Source organism: Triturus cristatus, chromosome 7 (genome assembly GCF_964204655.1).
Source record: "Triturus cristatus chromosome 7, aTriCri1.1, whole genome shotgun sequence".
In the NCBI taxonomy this organism is placed as follows: Eukaryota; Metazoa; Chordata; class Amphibia; order Caudata; family Salamandridae; genus Triturus; species Triturus cristatus.
Genome location: NC_140590.1, coordinates 600,273,092 through 600,288,536, shown reverse-complemented (window position 1 = coordinate 600,288,536; position 15,445 = coordinate 600,273,092). Strand labels below are relative to the sequence as shown.

Here is a 15,445-nt window from a genome sequence, read left to right as displayed (position 1 = left end):
ATAAAATGTATATTTACAGTGGAGAAGTGTAGCTCACTGGTTAGAGGAGGCATACCCTGAAGCAGAGGTCAGACCCGGGATCAGGGTTCAATTCCCGACGCGGCAGGGTCCGGAGCCCAATTGTCCACGGACTCGATAATTCTCGCTTCGGTGCCCACTCTAAGCACGAGTTCACACTATGCAGCTCTGGGCAACAAGCTTGCTTAATCTCCACAACGTCCCCCCCGCGGTGGGATGCCTGGCTTTCACCGTGGGGATGCCCAGTACGGGTTATCTCACAGGGATAAACCAGGACGGGTTCCCAATGCAAGCGCCAACATGCCCAAGGGTAAGTTGAGCGCTATATAAGAACACATATAATAATAATAATAACTTTCCATTACAAAATTAATTTTGCATTGGAAAGCGGCCCAAAACTCAAACTAGTGCTATGAGCTGCTTTGTGTCAAGGGGGTGTACCATGTGTGTTACATGAGCATTCCCTTGCAGCCACCCATAGATTTTGACACAAAGTCCTATCTACTAAAACAAGCATTTGCAATGCAAACGGTCTCGCCTTTGGGACCTTATATGTATTTAGCTATGCAGCACATTAGCCTACTGCTCACTTCTCATAAGTGGAGGAGTTACAGCATGATGTCATGCCAGGTGAGTGTTGTGGGGGAAGGGAAATCCTTGCTTCTTACATCTCCCATGTGTCTGCTTTTTAAAACACAAAACTCCGAGCGCTGATGCGAGTGACGGCGCCCTATTGAATAGCGCATACTTCAAATTGCCACTTCACTTTTTGAAACTCAGAAGCAGCAACATTGTTGTGGTGTCACCGGGGCTTTACTAGCCATAGTTGCTGCTTGATTATCTTGTGCAGCTAACAACCATTGAAAAAGCCAATAGTCCTGACTTGTTGTAGGTATGATGTTACTTGTTGTATCATATGTCTGGATGCAATGACAGAAACAGCAAAATACAAGTCAGGTGGCACACTATGCTAAGCACATATTTTTTGCTTATGTGTTTTAAGCCATGCCCTTTATTACATTGTACACGCCCCTTTGATAGTCGGTGCACCCTGCGCCCTGCTCAGCAGTGTGTGACAGCTCACCAACTCCCCTCCCCCAGATCACAGCGCCTCGATGCCAGAAGGCCTTGGTGCCACGGGAGCCAGGATGTCAAAGGGCCAAGCCATGGACCACCGGGGGGGAGGGGGGGGGGGGGGTAGGGGCAAGCAACAGTCAAAGAGCTCAGGAGAAAAATCAGAGTTCAGCATTCATCACTCACTCGGCCCTCGTGTCGTACATCGCATTACCGTCAACATGTCATGCATGCAAACATCACCCATCGTGTATTGAAGTCGAACAATTCCGATTGTATTTCATTTTCTAGACAATAATGTTGCAAAGTTACCAGGTGTGTCTGTTGAAGGCAGGTTATGTGTAGGTCATGTCTGCCCAGGAATGACTTAATTCGAGAAAGGTGGTGGAATGCACACCGCATTCCATGATTAGTAATGTTTTGTGAAAGTTCAATATTTCTGATTTTTGCGGCGTGCTACCCTTAAATGCATTCCATCCGTGCGCACAGGTTTGTAACATGAGTAGTAGAGCCTCACCCAGGACTGACAGCACCCTGTGTCTCTTTATGTATGTTCCCAGGTCACGGACATTCCAATCGAGGTCGTTACACCTATCCATGTTCCTGTAGTGTTTGTACTACCCTTCTAAGCATGTGTGACTTACAAACAACAAGCCATGTCACAGTCTAACAAACTTTTATACCTTTAAAAAAACACAACTTTATAAGCTTCGAGAGTGAAACAAGAGCATTACATGTAATAGGCAACAACTAATCATTGGCAGCATTGACACACATGGCAGGTCCGTGGGTGATAAGGTGCGGCATGAGGGGCAGTCTCTTGTCTGAAGGTCATAGTCATTAGCTTTTCCCTCTCTCTCTGCGTGGAATTGCCGGCGCAGCACTCCACAAAATGCCCCGGGCATAGCAAACCAGGATTTGTAGAGCCAGTGCCTTTACCCATGCTCCAGTCAGAACTAACTTCTTGAGCACATAGTAGGCTCAGCTCTGAATTCCGACAGTGCGAACTAATTGGATTTGTTCTACTAGGGTTCGGAAGGACAGCTGTTCGAGGTTCTTGTAGACGGATTGGGATTGACAAAGATAGGTGTTGCAGAACTTACCTGCCGGGACAAAAAGTTGATCACTGTGGGAGTAGTGTTCGTTTCAGTACATGGAGAGACGGGGGAATGGTAGGCAGCCTTGATGAACACTGAGAGTTGCCAGTGATCCTTTGAAAATGAGTGTAACGAGAGCTAATGGTGAAGTTCCTGACAAGTGTAACTCTCCGTCAATATACCGAGGGTGTTTTGCGCTATAAATGTTAAACTATACTGGATAAAACCACTAGATGGCAGGCATGTGCTAAGCAAATCAATATACAGTGAGTTAAAGCTGCAAAAGAATATTTACGTAACATGTTTCAGAATTAGAAGTCAAAAACAGATTCACCAAAACAACGGACACGAGGCATAATAGAAACAAAAATAAGTCAAAGAATTTCTATCCGTTCTCTATGCTGCAAATCAAGTGAAATATGGTAGTTTCAATAACTGGCCTTCAGGGCTGAAACATTTTAACTGTGCATTACAATATTACGCTCACTCGCTTGGCTCGATGAACAAAAAAAAAAAGCAAGCCACACAAAATCCTGCCCTTTTCCTACATAGAAAAAACAGAACACAGGCAACAGGTGATGCACGCGCTCGACCTATCTGTGCTTAGCAAACGCCTCTCCTTGTCCCGCAACCGTGATGTGAATTGAAAGTGTCGGTCTGCTTCAGACAGCAGATCTTGTCGCTTGAGACTGCGTGGTGGAACATCCTCCCGCCACCCCTATGGATCTGTTCACATTTGTGAGTTGACGCCCCGCAGTTTTGGCATAAGGTAGCGTCACAAGACGCTCCAGCGCAGCATGGAGGTTTATGATACACGTGTGAGAAGTGGAAGGCAATCATGGCGGTAGTGGTAGGGTTGTGATTTTAAGGCACTTAGCATGAGCCCGAGACGTCGCAATAAGCACCATGTAAAAGCTAAACTGCATGGGGCTGAAATGACACTACACACTGCCATTGTCCAATGGCAAATCAGTACCGTTTTTTCCAATTGACTGTGGGAGGCAGAGACAGCACAAGCAGCGGCCAGGAAAATGCTCATTATCTTCTCCCAGCATTGTCCCGGCCGCTGCTTGCGCTGTCTCTGCCTCCCACAGTCAATTGGAAAAAACAGCACTGATTTGTCACACATGCGTACGATGTAAGGCATCGCGCGCATGTGAAACAAAGAGTGCAATTTGGGCCACCAATCAGAAAATAAACAAGCACTGAAAATGCAACGGGACTCGTATTTACGCGAGCCCTGTTGCTTTGGAAACAGAAGTGCGGGCATTAAAGAAGGCACGAATGGGAGGGGGTGGGGGGGTGGTTGTGGTGAAAAAAATTACGGACTGCGGGAGGGAACGTTTAGAGGCAGGGGAACAAAACGGTTTCTACAGTAAAGGGGCTGATAGCCTCGGAAGAATAATAATGACGACATGGCCGTCAGGAGGCGGGACTACGAAGCTAAAAACCAATCAGAATGCTCAATTTATAATGGGAGCCAATGAAACTTATAGATGGAAAGTGGGCGGAGCTTCTCCCAGCTATAGTGTATACTGCATGCCTCGCAAAGCGATGGCAGCGCTTTTGCGCTGCATCACTAGGCGAGACCTAAAAAGGTAGGCAGGGCTTTCTGCCCAAAAGTTACACCACCTCGAGGAAAGTATAATTTAGGATTCAATTTTTATACTGGAAGTCTATGCTAAACATCGTACATACACCCTTGCACTATTGTGCAAAGGTGGGTGAGTAGAGCAAGGCTGCCTAAAGTGTGCCAGTGTAGGGGAGAGAGAAATAGCACTATATTCTAGTAGAAATAGTGTTCTTTTGCTCTCTCCCCGTGATACAACATACTTTAGTTGCTGTTCTATGTCAAATGTTAATAAATCTGACCCTTAGTGTTAGGTACCCTGCCATTCAAACATTTTTGAACACACACTCCCTAACAGTCAAATTTAATGAGGAAAGATAGATTACAAATGAATTTTCCTATGGTGTCATTGGATCCATTCTGCGTAAAATGTCTTCCATCCTAATCATCTACAGAGATACCATTTTTATCTATAGGAAATGTTATCATCTGCAATGCATGAGTGGATAGCGGAATTTCTAATGATGTAATTGTACTATTTTGGGACTTTAATTAAAGGAATCCATTTGATAAATAATTATCTTGGTAAATTAAGTGTTCACAGTTGAGCATATGCTCGGTTACTAATGAAAGTGCAGAAGCACTGTGAAACACAGTGACAATTCATGGTACTTTATTACAAAATTATAATTTGTAGCAAAATACACGTTAGTTTCAATGAGATGAATATGTGTATCATCTCTTTATCCCAAAACCTGTATTTCATATACAAAACTGACTCCATTAAGAACTGTGTGCCTTAAAATACACTGCCAGTACATGCACCTCAAAAATATGGTACACCACAAAATGAAACATATTTTGTAAACACTTTATCATATATATTCTTTTGGTCTTCAATAAAACATTACATGGATTAGAATAACGAAAGGAAGCAGCACACTTCCTTTTTTGAGATACATCAATTACTGTTACATTAATTATAATAAGTCTAGGTTTAAATTTACCACTCGTACATTACAAGCAAAAACATAAAATCAACATGAAATTAGGATCCATAGGTTTGGGACACATTGCTGGTAGGAGGTTCAAAGAGAAATCTGACTTTGTTAAATGAAATAACAATATGTATTTTGAAAAGACAACTAAATGTATAAGTAAGAGAAAATACACATCACTGAAAACTGACTACCCTTTTTGTGGTACTAAACAATTTACAGTCTAACTCAGCACTGGGGGAATGCAATTGTCTGGCATGCATGTTTTCTAATTTATTTGTGACACATGCTTTCAAAAGTAACAGCAAGTAAAAGTAAATCTTCTAACACACGAATGTAGTACTTTCTTGTTCGCTGTGCTTTATTTTAAGAAAGAGTAATTTCCTTTGTATTAAACTTTTCTATAAAATATTCACACGTTTTGTTGTCTTTTGAAGTAAACCCATAAAAAATGTTTCCCAAAAAGTCTAAAAATGTACTCCTCAAATATGAATTCAGGGAAGCTTTTTTAAATCTCATGAAAAGAACTTACAACGCGCTTACTCATGTGCAACTCAGGTGGTGTACAGTATTTTTTTTAAAGATTTCTCTTTACTAGTGTATTGGTTGTTCTTTGACTAATCGTATCGGATACAGCAAATAATATATCCTTGCCCTTCTAAAGCAATACCCTAATGTTGTCTTATGAGTCTGACATACACATTAAGATTTGTAGTACTTGGAGAATTAAATGATTTTGAGTTTCTCTCTAAAACTGTCTATGCAAGTTTTAGACAAAATTAACTTTAAGAAAAATGTAAAACATTTACAAGTAGATAGTGCTTAACTAATCACATACTATTTAATATAACTCAGTGAGTGCACTTTTGTTTTCCTTATGTTGAAACCTTTGGATTTATATATATATAAATATATCTGTAGTGAGGGTATGTGAAATACCTATTTGGGGAACCGTGGCTTAAGTGACAAGCAAATGGCTCTTTGTCTAGGCTTAGTGCTGTGCGACCATAATTATGCATATTTATGGGATTTATCCAGTGATTTATAGGGTTCTCACATCTATTGTTGAAATGTAAGAATAAGCATCTGCTCTATTTGGCTTTACCCAATATAGCAATCTCAGCATTTTTATGTGAATGTTATATTCAATCAATAACATAAGTGAGGAATTTGATGATTTTAGCACACATCAATGGATTTATCCAGTAATTTATGTACATACCCATTCCACTTATATGCAACAATAAATGATGTGTTAATTTCTAGCTTTAGATGTTTTAATAATTTTTAAAATAATTTGATCACATTGCCTGATTTTCACGAAATGTTTATGAATTTTTCATTATGTGATGCTTGTTATAGTATGTTTTTGATGTCTACACATCATGTGACCAATATAAAAAGATGTGTTTCACTATTACGGCATGTATGTGATCAAGGCCAGGATTGGCGGAAACGCTTCACTTCATGACCGAGAATTCTCCAATAAACTAGAGAAAATGAAGTGGTGTCTGTGCGTGATTCTTTGAAGAACAAGGGGGTTGTTGATACATATATATATATATATATATAGAGAGAGAGAGAGATAGAAAGATATCCATATATATCTATATGTGTCTATATCAAGATCTAAATCTATATCTATATATATATAGTCTGTTGATTTTAACAACAACAAAAAATGCATCAAAAGTTACAAAAAACTCTGAAACATGTCCTGCTGCACAGAGGCAGGCCCTTTGGTGTGCACTGGCCGGTCACTTTTCTGTTACTGATTGCAGTATTTAATTATTAAACTAATACTAATGACTAATGAGGTGAACCCTCTGCCAAGCCAATGTTAACGTGTGTAAAATGGCAGAATAGCAGCAGAATATTGTCACAAAATGTGGCGCATTATGACATATAATGTACCTTTTCCTGTTGCATTAACTAGGCAATCCTGCTGCATTATTTGGTCCTTCCATGCCGCATGATTCCAATTGTCATCTCTGGGGAAGAGATGTGGCCTAATGACTGGAGCTGCTGACATATGATCTAGGTTCAAACCTTAGCTCAACATATTGTGTCTCCGGGCCTTAAAATCCTCATGCCTTAAAAAATGTATAACAAAAAAGTGCTATTTTGTAAAGCACTATAATGCCCTTGGGCCAAGTATGGCAGTATAAAAATAAAATAAATATAATAAACTCCAACAAAAGATTTGCCACACAAAAATAACTGCCAAATCTCCCAGAGGTGGTTTCAGTGTACTGTGTTTTTCATTTTAGTGAAAATAACAAACAGGTAAAACATTTGGTCCCTCAACCTTCTTCTGACCTAGTTGTTCAATACCAAGCGCTATATTTTTTTTATGCTATATATGTACTGAAAGAAAGTAAAAACATACAACTGCCAGTTGAGTTTTTAATTTGTATGTCTCAGCATTTTGTCCAAGTGGGTTCCTTTCATTCAGTAAAATTTATTTATAACTCTCTGCATTGGTATATGGAAGGTCAATTTAATTTTGTATATATTTTTTAAATGTAGTCTGCTTCAAAATATATGCACCAAACTGTGGAACCATATTTCACAGTCATGGCATGAGCTTTGCTCAAATTTAAACCAATGAGCTAATGGTTTGGTGGGAAGAAAGAATAGTATGGTCCATGAAGAATGAAGAATACACACAACACATAATGCAATGGTATCAATTTACAGATGACCAGGGCAAGAGAGCTCCAATTCCTACCAAAAGCTTAATTCAAGTCACCTAAATTTAAACTTTATAAGCAGAATGAGCAAATGTAGCATGACCTTTCTGGACTTTGAGGCGTATTTAAGTAGCAATGTGATAAACACTAGAATGCACATAAAATAAACTGCTGCTAATAGCACCTTACATGAGAAAAGATTCCATTCAGAAATCTTGAAGCGGATACAAGCAATGCAACAAGCACCACATCCGCACATTGTAAATTAGGTGCACATTTCGGATAATCCTGGTAAGCTATAGGCCAGGGGAAATAAAGTAATATAAATGTCTCGCTGGGACTCTGGCAAGGAGCTGTCTCAAAATGTATTTCTTAAATTGCATCATGAATTATTAACTTGAATTGAGTTTCAATAAAAACTTAAATAAAACAGCTGACGGAATGTTAATGCAAGGAACTATCTATATTTTAAAAAGTAGTTACAATTCAATAAGGTCCAGTTGTACACAAGCAGATTTTGAAAAAGGAATGCAAAATGCCATTCAAAGATTTAATGATAGGGAATACTCCAATAAAGATGATCAGAATCCACAGTGAAGAGTGGAACAGAGGAACAGAAAGGAAATCCAAACTAGGGAGGAAACCCACACAACAGGATTCCTCAAAACTAACAATAACGTATAGCAAATCATCCAAAACGATAAAGAAAATACTGACAAAATATTGGAGTATGCTATGGGCATACAAGGTCATAAATATAACCAAGCGGTACCAATCCCATAGAGAAGATGCAAACCACTAAAAGATATTTTAGCACACAAAGACATCTTGGGCTTTATAAACAGGTTGAAAGTACAAGGGGTCCAACAGCATCTAAATACAGCTCCACAGTAAAACAGGATAAAGATCCCCATCAAAAAAGGAATGATAAGTATAAACAAAATAATCACAAGCAAAACAGGCAATGCAATATATGTCTTGGAATGTCTGAGCAATAAAAGGTGCATGGGGAATACTACATTTGGGGCCAAAACATGTAGACAGAAATCATCCGGTGACAAGAGACTTTACAACAAAGCACAACAGTAACATCTCACTCATTAATACTTTGGGATTGACCATACACAAATAACAAAAAGAGGAGGTGACAGAATGTTAAGTTACAGAAAGTGGAGTGGAATCAATCTACATACTTAAATTAGATACCAGAGAACCAAATGGTCTCAAGTTGGAAGAAGAAATGACAATTCATCTTTAAATAAACTGATCAAAACAAATGACAGAAAGAAAAGCTAACTTCTCTCCCACTGGGGATGCATATTATTTATAAATGATCAATAAACACTGAAAAAGCACATCAAACTAAGCAACATCTGACCCCCAATGCTAGAAATATAAATGTAAACTTAAATAAATGTAATCATGAATATTGTACAGTGATTATCAATTTGAGTAACAAAATATTTTTATCTGTCGTAGGCGTCACAGGGCTCCCCCACTTGGGCTTTTCACAACCATATAAATACACTATCAAATTTGAAGTATGGTTTCTCTGTTCAGTCAACACATTGTGAAGTGGACTAAATGTAAAATATATCAAACAAAATGCAATTGAAGAACTGTATACCAACGCAGAGAATAACATATTAATAATACTGAATGAAAAGGGTCATTCTCTTGGGCAACACACAGGAACATATGCAAGAAAGACTGCAATGGCAATTATTTGTTTTCATTTTCTAGCACCCAAAAGTTGGTGAAGAAAATTAACCGCAGATCTTTAACCGCATGGTCCAAATTTATTTCTGAATTATAGAGCAGGAAGCCATTTAGAAAAACAAAACATGTTACCGGTTTGTTATTTGCATTACAATAAGTGTGCATGGCCCTTTGTAACAAACTCTGTGAGTGCTGGCATAGCAAATTATTTGTTTTACTGATAAATGCAGCTTCTCTCCTTGAATACCAGCACCCCAGCACTAGCTCACAAGGGTGCAAAGTGGTTAAACAAGGAAGTAGTCAGTGCCACACAACACATATATCACTCTATCATTGTTAATGTTTGCTTCTTTTTGAAGGATGCACATCAGCCAGTCTTTATTTTTAGCACAACCACTACGATAAAAATGACCTGTACGGAATCTTGTTATGCTCAATGTTCGGGTATAGCTCATAAAGTTGTTTTATTGCTTTCGGTAGACTGTGCAAAAAACAATGATGTGTTCTCTTGTGTATAAGATTCTCTTTCCATGACCAATGAAAAAATATAACTTGTAAAACAATTCTTAAAAACAATAATCAACGAGTTAATTCAATTCAATAGCACTTTCAAATATGGAAACAAATATCAGAAAGAACATAAGGAAGGTACAGTGAATGTAAAATGTTTGTAGCTGAAGCAGAGAACAGGATGCACCCATCATCTGCAATTTTTGGTTTCTGGAGTATTTACTGCATAATGTATACTCTCAAAAAAAGAAATCTACCCCCATTGGGATGTGTTTATAATAGAAGAACAGTGTGACAGAAAAATCTAGAATCTGAACCAAAGCAAAGAAGAACAATGCGACAGCAGTGTTTAACAGCTTCTTGAAAAATATAGCCACATGTAATAAGGACAACATGAAATGGGAAGTGCCGAGATAAACACACACACACACATGTACAAGCACAACCACACAAAATAAGAATATCAGTCAGTTTGTTTTTTCCTCTGGTAAAGTGCAGATGGCAAAAACGTTGCTTCCGATGTGGAACGATCCAACTTCGTACACATTGTCCATCTATTCAACTGCCAGCAACCATAGGCAACATACATTTACGGAGCACCATGCCTGGCTTCATATTTTGCCAGCACGTTCTTGCATCGACCGAGCTCCTTGCGCAGATCAGCTACTTCCAGGCGGAGAGCAGAATTTTCTTTTTCGAGAAATGATGCACGGATGGCAATCTGGTTTTCCTTTAGCCTTCGGGCATCTCTTGATCGCTTTGCAGCCATGTTGTTCTTTTTACGCCTTGCCCAGTATTTTTCATCCTGCTCATTAATTAAACAAGGAAAAAAAACATGGTGTTAGATTTTAGAAAAAATAATAATAATGAGGATATACATTTTTAGATTTCCACTACAATTGAATTCAATGATATCATGGCAAATTGCTTTCAATGGCGTGGTTTGACAGTATCTTCTTCGCAAAGTGTAAATACATATGCCTAGGAAATATCTGTCGGCCTCTATAGCAGGGAACATTAATTTGTAATTGATAAGGATTGTGAAAAGCACAGTCAAACAATAGTCAATTATGGTTTACTGTAGCTCAACCAGTGATTATTGTCACTTGTCAATGAATATGAGAACCAAGGCTCAGATTAATGAAGCTTTTGCGTCGTCCTTATGTGATGAAAGGATAAAGCAAAGACTTCAGTAATATGTACAAAGCCATGCAAGGGGCAATTTTTGCCACCTTGCGTGGCTTCAGGGTCCAACTGGCCTGCAGGGCAATCAGGCAGTACCCAAAGGCTGGTCTGACAGGTCTGTGAGTGTTCCTGTTTTTTGGCTATTTGTGGGACAGTTTTATGGTCTGGTGCACCTGTTTGTACTGTTGATTTTGCTGATATTACCAGAAACATGGCCTGTGCCAAGCACAAATGCATGGAGTCATCCATATCTTAGAAAACATTTCCACAGTAAGATCAAAACTGTTTCAATTTGCAAAGTGGGGCACTTTTTTTAATCTCTTTAATTCACTAACGGGGACCACTTTCATTTCGGTAACTGGACCAATTTTCTGTCCCAGTCCGGCCCTGCATGGCTTTGTACAGAAATGTAACACAACGCTGCATAACGTTTCATTTCAATTTGGGAGGCATTCCATGGGTGAAGCATGGGCGTTCCCACGTATCTACCTGTGGATGCTGGCACGTTCTAGATTTACTAAAGCTAGTAGACCTGGGAATGCATCAAAATGCTACGCCTTCCCCATTGAGGTGAAACTAGGAGAAATGTATTTATTTCTCCTTGTTATTTCCTCTTTCCATGTGTGCTGCATACTGCAGCACACATGGAAAGAGGAAAATGCCTCTAAGGATTGTTTTTGCACAGGAAGGTGTACCTTCCTAAACAGAAACAATCCAGCTTGCTACAAGGCCAACCTTGCACGGTGGTGCAACGGCGCTTTGGTACTAGGCAGCACACAGTGCACCAGTGCAAGAAGAGAACAGAAATGCTGCTAATCTTTGTAAATATGGAGCATTTCTGCTCTCTCCCTTTCACACAATATAGCACAGTAACTTTGCTCGGTACTCCGGGTTGTGTGAAAAAGTATTACATGTGCCCCCAAGCCTCTTGTAATTATTAATGTCTTTTTGCTGTCATTGCTAGTACTGATTATATGTTTAAATTAGGGCTAATCTACTGTGAAAACATAATGATAATACATTTGCCAACACATTCATTAAGATAAGAAATGTAACCTAAAGTCTTGCTGACAACCTGGAATACATTTCATGTCTTTAAACATATTTATGTTGGTGATATAGCCTGCATATTTTAACAAATTTGACATAAAACAAAGTACAGTCACCAAGGATACTGACCACAGAGACCCATTTTTGATGTTTCCTGTATGTAACTAATTCTGTTCAGAGATTTAATTATCTTTATATTATGTTATAGTATTTATAAGAGTGCATGGCTGCCCCAACAACGGGGCGTCCCAACGCTGACTGTCAAAAAAGAGTAAAGAGTTAAAGAGAAATTAGTGGTTGGAGAAAAGCCAGGTCTTCACCAACCTTCTAAAGGTCCAATGATTGGGGGTGCTGCGGATAGGAAGAGATAAGGAGTTCCAAAGAGCAGGTGCCAATGCCTTGAACGAACGGCCACATTAGTTTGACAGTGAACCTGGGTAGATGAATGGGTGAGACTACAGTAGAAAGCAGAACCTGTAAAGATGGTGTACATCACTGTTACCGACACATAATACATCAAGAGGATGCCTTTGCGCGGAAGTGTCCCACCTCATTAGGCCATTTATTGACATATATACTGAAGCTCATTTAGAGTTGTGGCAGAGGACCTGCCATAAATAGAGCTCCTCGCCACTAGGAAGGAAATTTGTTCTAAAGTTCAGACATGGCCGGTCTGCATTTTCTTTGTTTCTCAGAAGCAAACCTGCAAGGTGGGAGTTTCTTTATGAAAAACAAAACATATACGTCCCTGACATGCTCGGAGGTATTGTCCTAACGTAATTTAATGTAATGTAATGTAAAATGTACTTCTATAGCGCTACTATCACTCCAGGGAGTATCTTGGCGCTCACCCAACCCAGATGGCAGAGTTGGAGGGAATAGACACAAATTACGCTAAACACGACATATTTACACCATTGCTGTGCAAGCTGCGTCGGTAAGGGAAAATACCCATGTTTTTAATGCCTTCCTGAACTGAGTTTCATGAGACAAGGATCGTAAGGAAAGAGGGAGCTTGTTCCAGGCCTTGGCACCCAACACAAAAAGGGATTTGCCGCCTTTAGTTGCTAGCTTGAATCTGGGGATTACAAGCAGATTCTGACCCACAGACCTTAGGCAACGTGCCGGGTGGTATCGTCTAAAGCCATTACATAGGTATTTAGGTCCTTGATGTTGAAAAGCCCTGAAGGTGATTAAAAGGATCTTAAAAAGAATCCTTTTACCGATTGGAAGCCAATGAAGCGCGTTCAGTGCTGCTGAGGCTGATGACTTACGGGGCCAACGTAATACTAGGCGGGCCGCTGCATGTTGGACCATTTGTAATCTGTGAAGTATCGATTTATTGGCTCCAGCATATAAGCTACTACAATAGTCCAACCTGGAAGTGATTAGGGCCACTGCGACCGTTTTCCTAGCTGGCAACGGAAGAAGATCAAAAAACTTCCTTAAGGCTTTTAGTATGTGGAAACATGTGCCAGCTACGGCAACCGCTTCTCGTTTAAAGGACAGTTGGTTATCAAACTTGATGCCCAAATTTCGGGCCGATGTAATGGTGTTGGGGGGGGGGGGGGGGGCTTCTGCATCATCAGGCCAACAGATTTTCGGGGGAAACTAATTTTGCTTTCCAAATGGCAGGATTTCAGTTTTTCCAGCATTACATTTAAGGTGATTATCAGTCATCCAATTAAATGTTGCTGCTAGGCACTCTTTAAGATTTTCCTCAGCGCCAGACCGCTCCCTGTCCAGTACTAGGATAAGCTTAGTGACGTCAGCATATGAGATTGTACTGATCTGAAAAGAAGCGATCAGTTTTACCAGGGGAACCATATACAGATTAAAAAGTATAGGGCTTAGACTCGATCCCTGGGGGACTCCGGAGCTGAGGACCTTAGCTTCAGATTGGTAATGACCTAGCACTGTGATTTGGCGTCTGTCCCTAAGGAAATTTCTAAGCCAAGCCAGAACCACCCCATCCACTCCTGCGGCAGCCAAACGGTCCACTAAGGTGTTATGTGAGACCGTATCAAAGGCTGCCGACAGGTCGAGTAGAATTAAGACAGCCTTCTTTCCCTGGTCAATGGCCATACGAAGGGTCTCTGCTGTAAACAGCAGGGCAGACTCGGTAGAATGATTTGACCGGAACCCTGACTGATTTGGATGCAAAATATCATTTTCTTCCAGGAAGCTCGTAAGTTGGTTATTCACGAACTTCTCTGTCAGTTTGGACATCACCGGAAGCAAGGAGATCGGGCGTAAGTTAGAAAGGGTGGTTGGATCGGCTCGTGCCTTTTTCTGGAGAGGCTTGACAGCAGCAAGCTTCCAGTCGTTGGGAACATCTGCCGTAGCTAAAGATGAATTGATGATACCATTAATGATGGGATTAATTGCTACTACTAGGGTCTGTAGGACCAAAGGAGGGCATGGATCAAAGGGGGATCCAGATTTACTGGCAAGAATAGCTTTGAAGGTATCTTCAAGGGAAACAGGAACAAATGTTTCCATGCAGGTTGGGGACTTCACCCTCTCTATTCTTTCAACAGCTCCTGGGATGGGGGACACTGGAGGAAAAGTCCTCACAATATCGAGGATTTTATTCTCAAAATAGTCCGATATCTCATTGCAGAGATTTTGAGATGGCGGAATTTCCTGCAAGAGAACTGATGGATTCATAAAATCCTTAACTATCTTAAAGATTTCTTTTTGCTCTTGGGCTGCCGTAGAGATGGCCTGTAAATAGTAGGCTTTTTTGGCTGACTTTATGCCTGCATGGTATTTTCTTCTAGCCCATTTGTAGGTATCGCGGGCAGTGACCTCATAGTGCCTGCGCCACCTCCGTTCCAATACTCTTAGTTCTCCCAATTCTGATCTCAAAACAGGTGAGAACCAGGGGGCCTTCCTTTTAGTTTTAATAAAACTAGGATTCTTAAAGCTGATAGGGCCTAATCGGTGACCTGCCGTGGTTATCCAGTCACAGAGATTTTGATTATCTGCAGAGGTGTTGCCTGTTAACACCGGTATGCTAGTTGTAAGAGCATTGTGTGCGCGACATTCTGTTTTTTTCATGTTTGTGAGGGCCATGCTTTCCATAACAATTGCAAACATGAAACATTAGTGTCAGATGCCCACCCTACATAGAGCGGGGCTTCCAACATTCTTCTGCTTGACTTCCTGCAGCAGATGAACTGCCAGCAACGCGTTTCAAGAGCAAATCCAGAAGCAAAGGAGTTCCCACGACTCTAAACGGCGTGAAGAACCTTGCCAGCAGTGCAGGGCCTGATTTTTGTCAGATGCCCGAGTACCACCAACTTTAAAGGAGCCAGGAACCTATTTGGTGAAGAGTTTACTCACAGTTATGAATATGAAAATTACAGGGGCAGAAACAAGAAAAACCCATGCCCGAATATTCAGAATTTGGTATTTTTTATACATAATAGCCAAAGTTCACCCAAATGATGGTGAAAGCAAATCAACCCCAGATCATTAATCTCATGGTACAAATGTACTTCCCGAATGATGGAGCAGGCCATACCG

At 40.4% G+C, this 15,445-nt stretch overlaps 1 protein-coding gene across 2 annotated transcripts in view; it reads right to left on the bottom strand.

Annotated features, from left to right (window-relative positions):
* Window positions 1–4,614: 4,614 nt before the first annotated feature.
* HLF (HLF transcription factor, PAR bZIP family member) overlaps window positions 4,615–15,445 on the bottom strand; it is a 311,511-nt gene continuing 300,680 nt past the window's right edge. The window contains exon 4 of one of the 2 annotated variants that reach the window (XM_085617163.1): window positions 4,615–10,487. In XM_085617163.1, the coding sequence (XP_085473289.1) occupies window positions 10,269–10,487 (219 nt within the window). In that variant the 3' untranslated portion in view covers window positions 4,615–10,268. The remainder of the gene's footprint in view (window positions 10,488–15,445) is intronic. The other variant, XM_085617164.1, reaches the window with a different exon arrangement.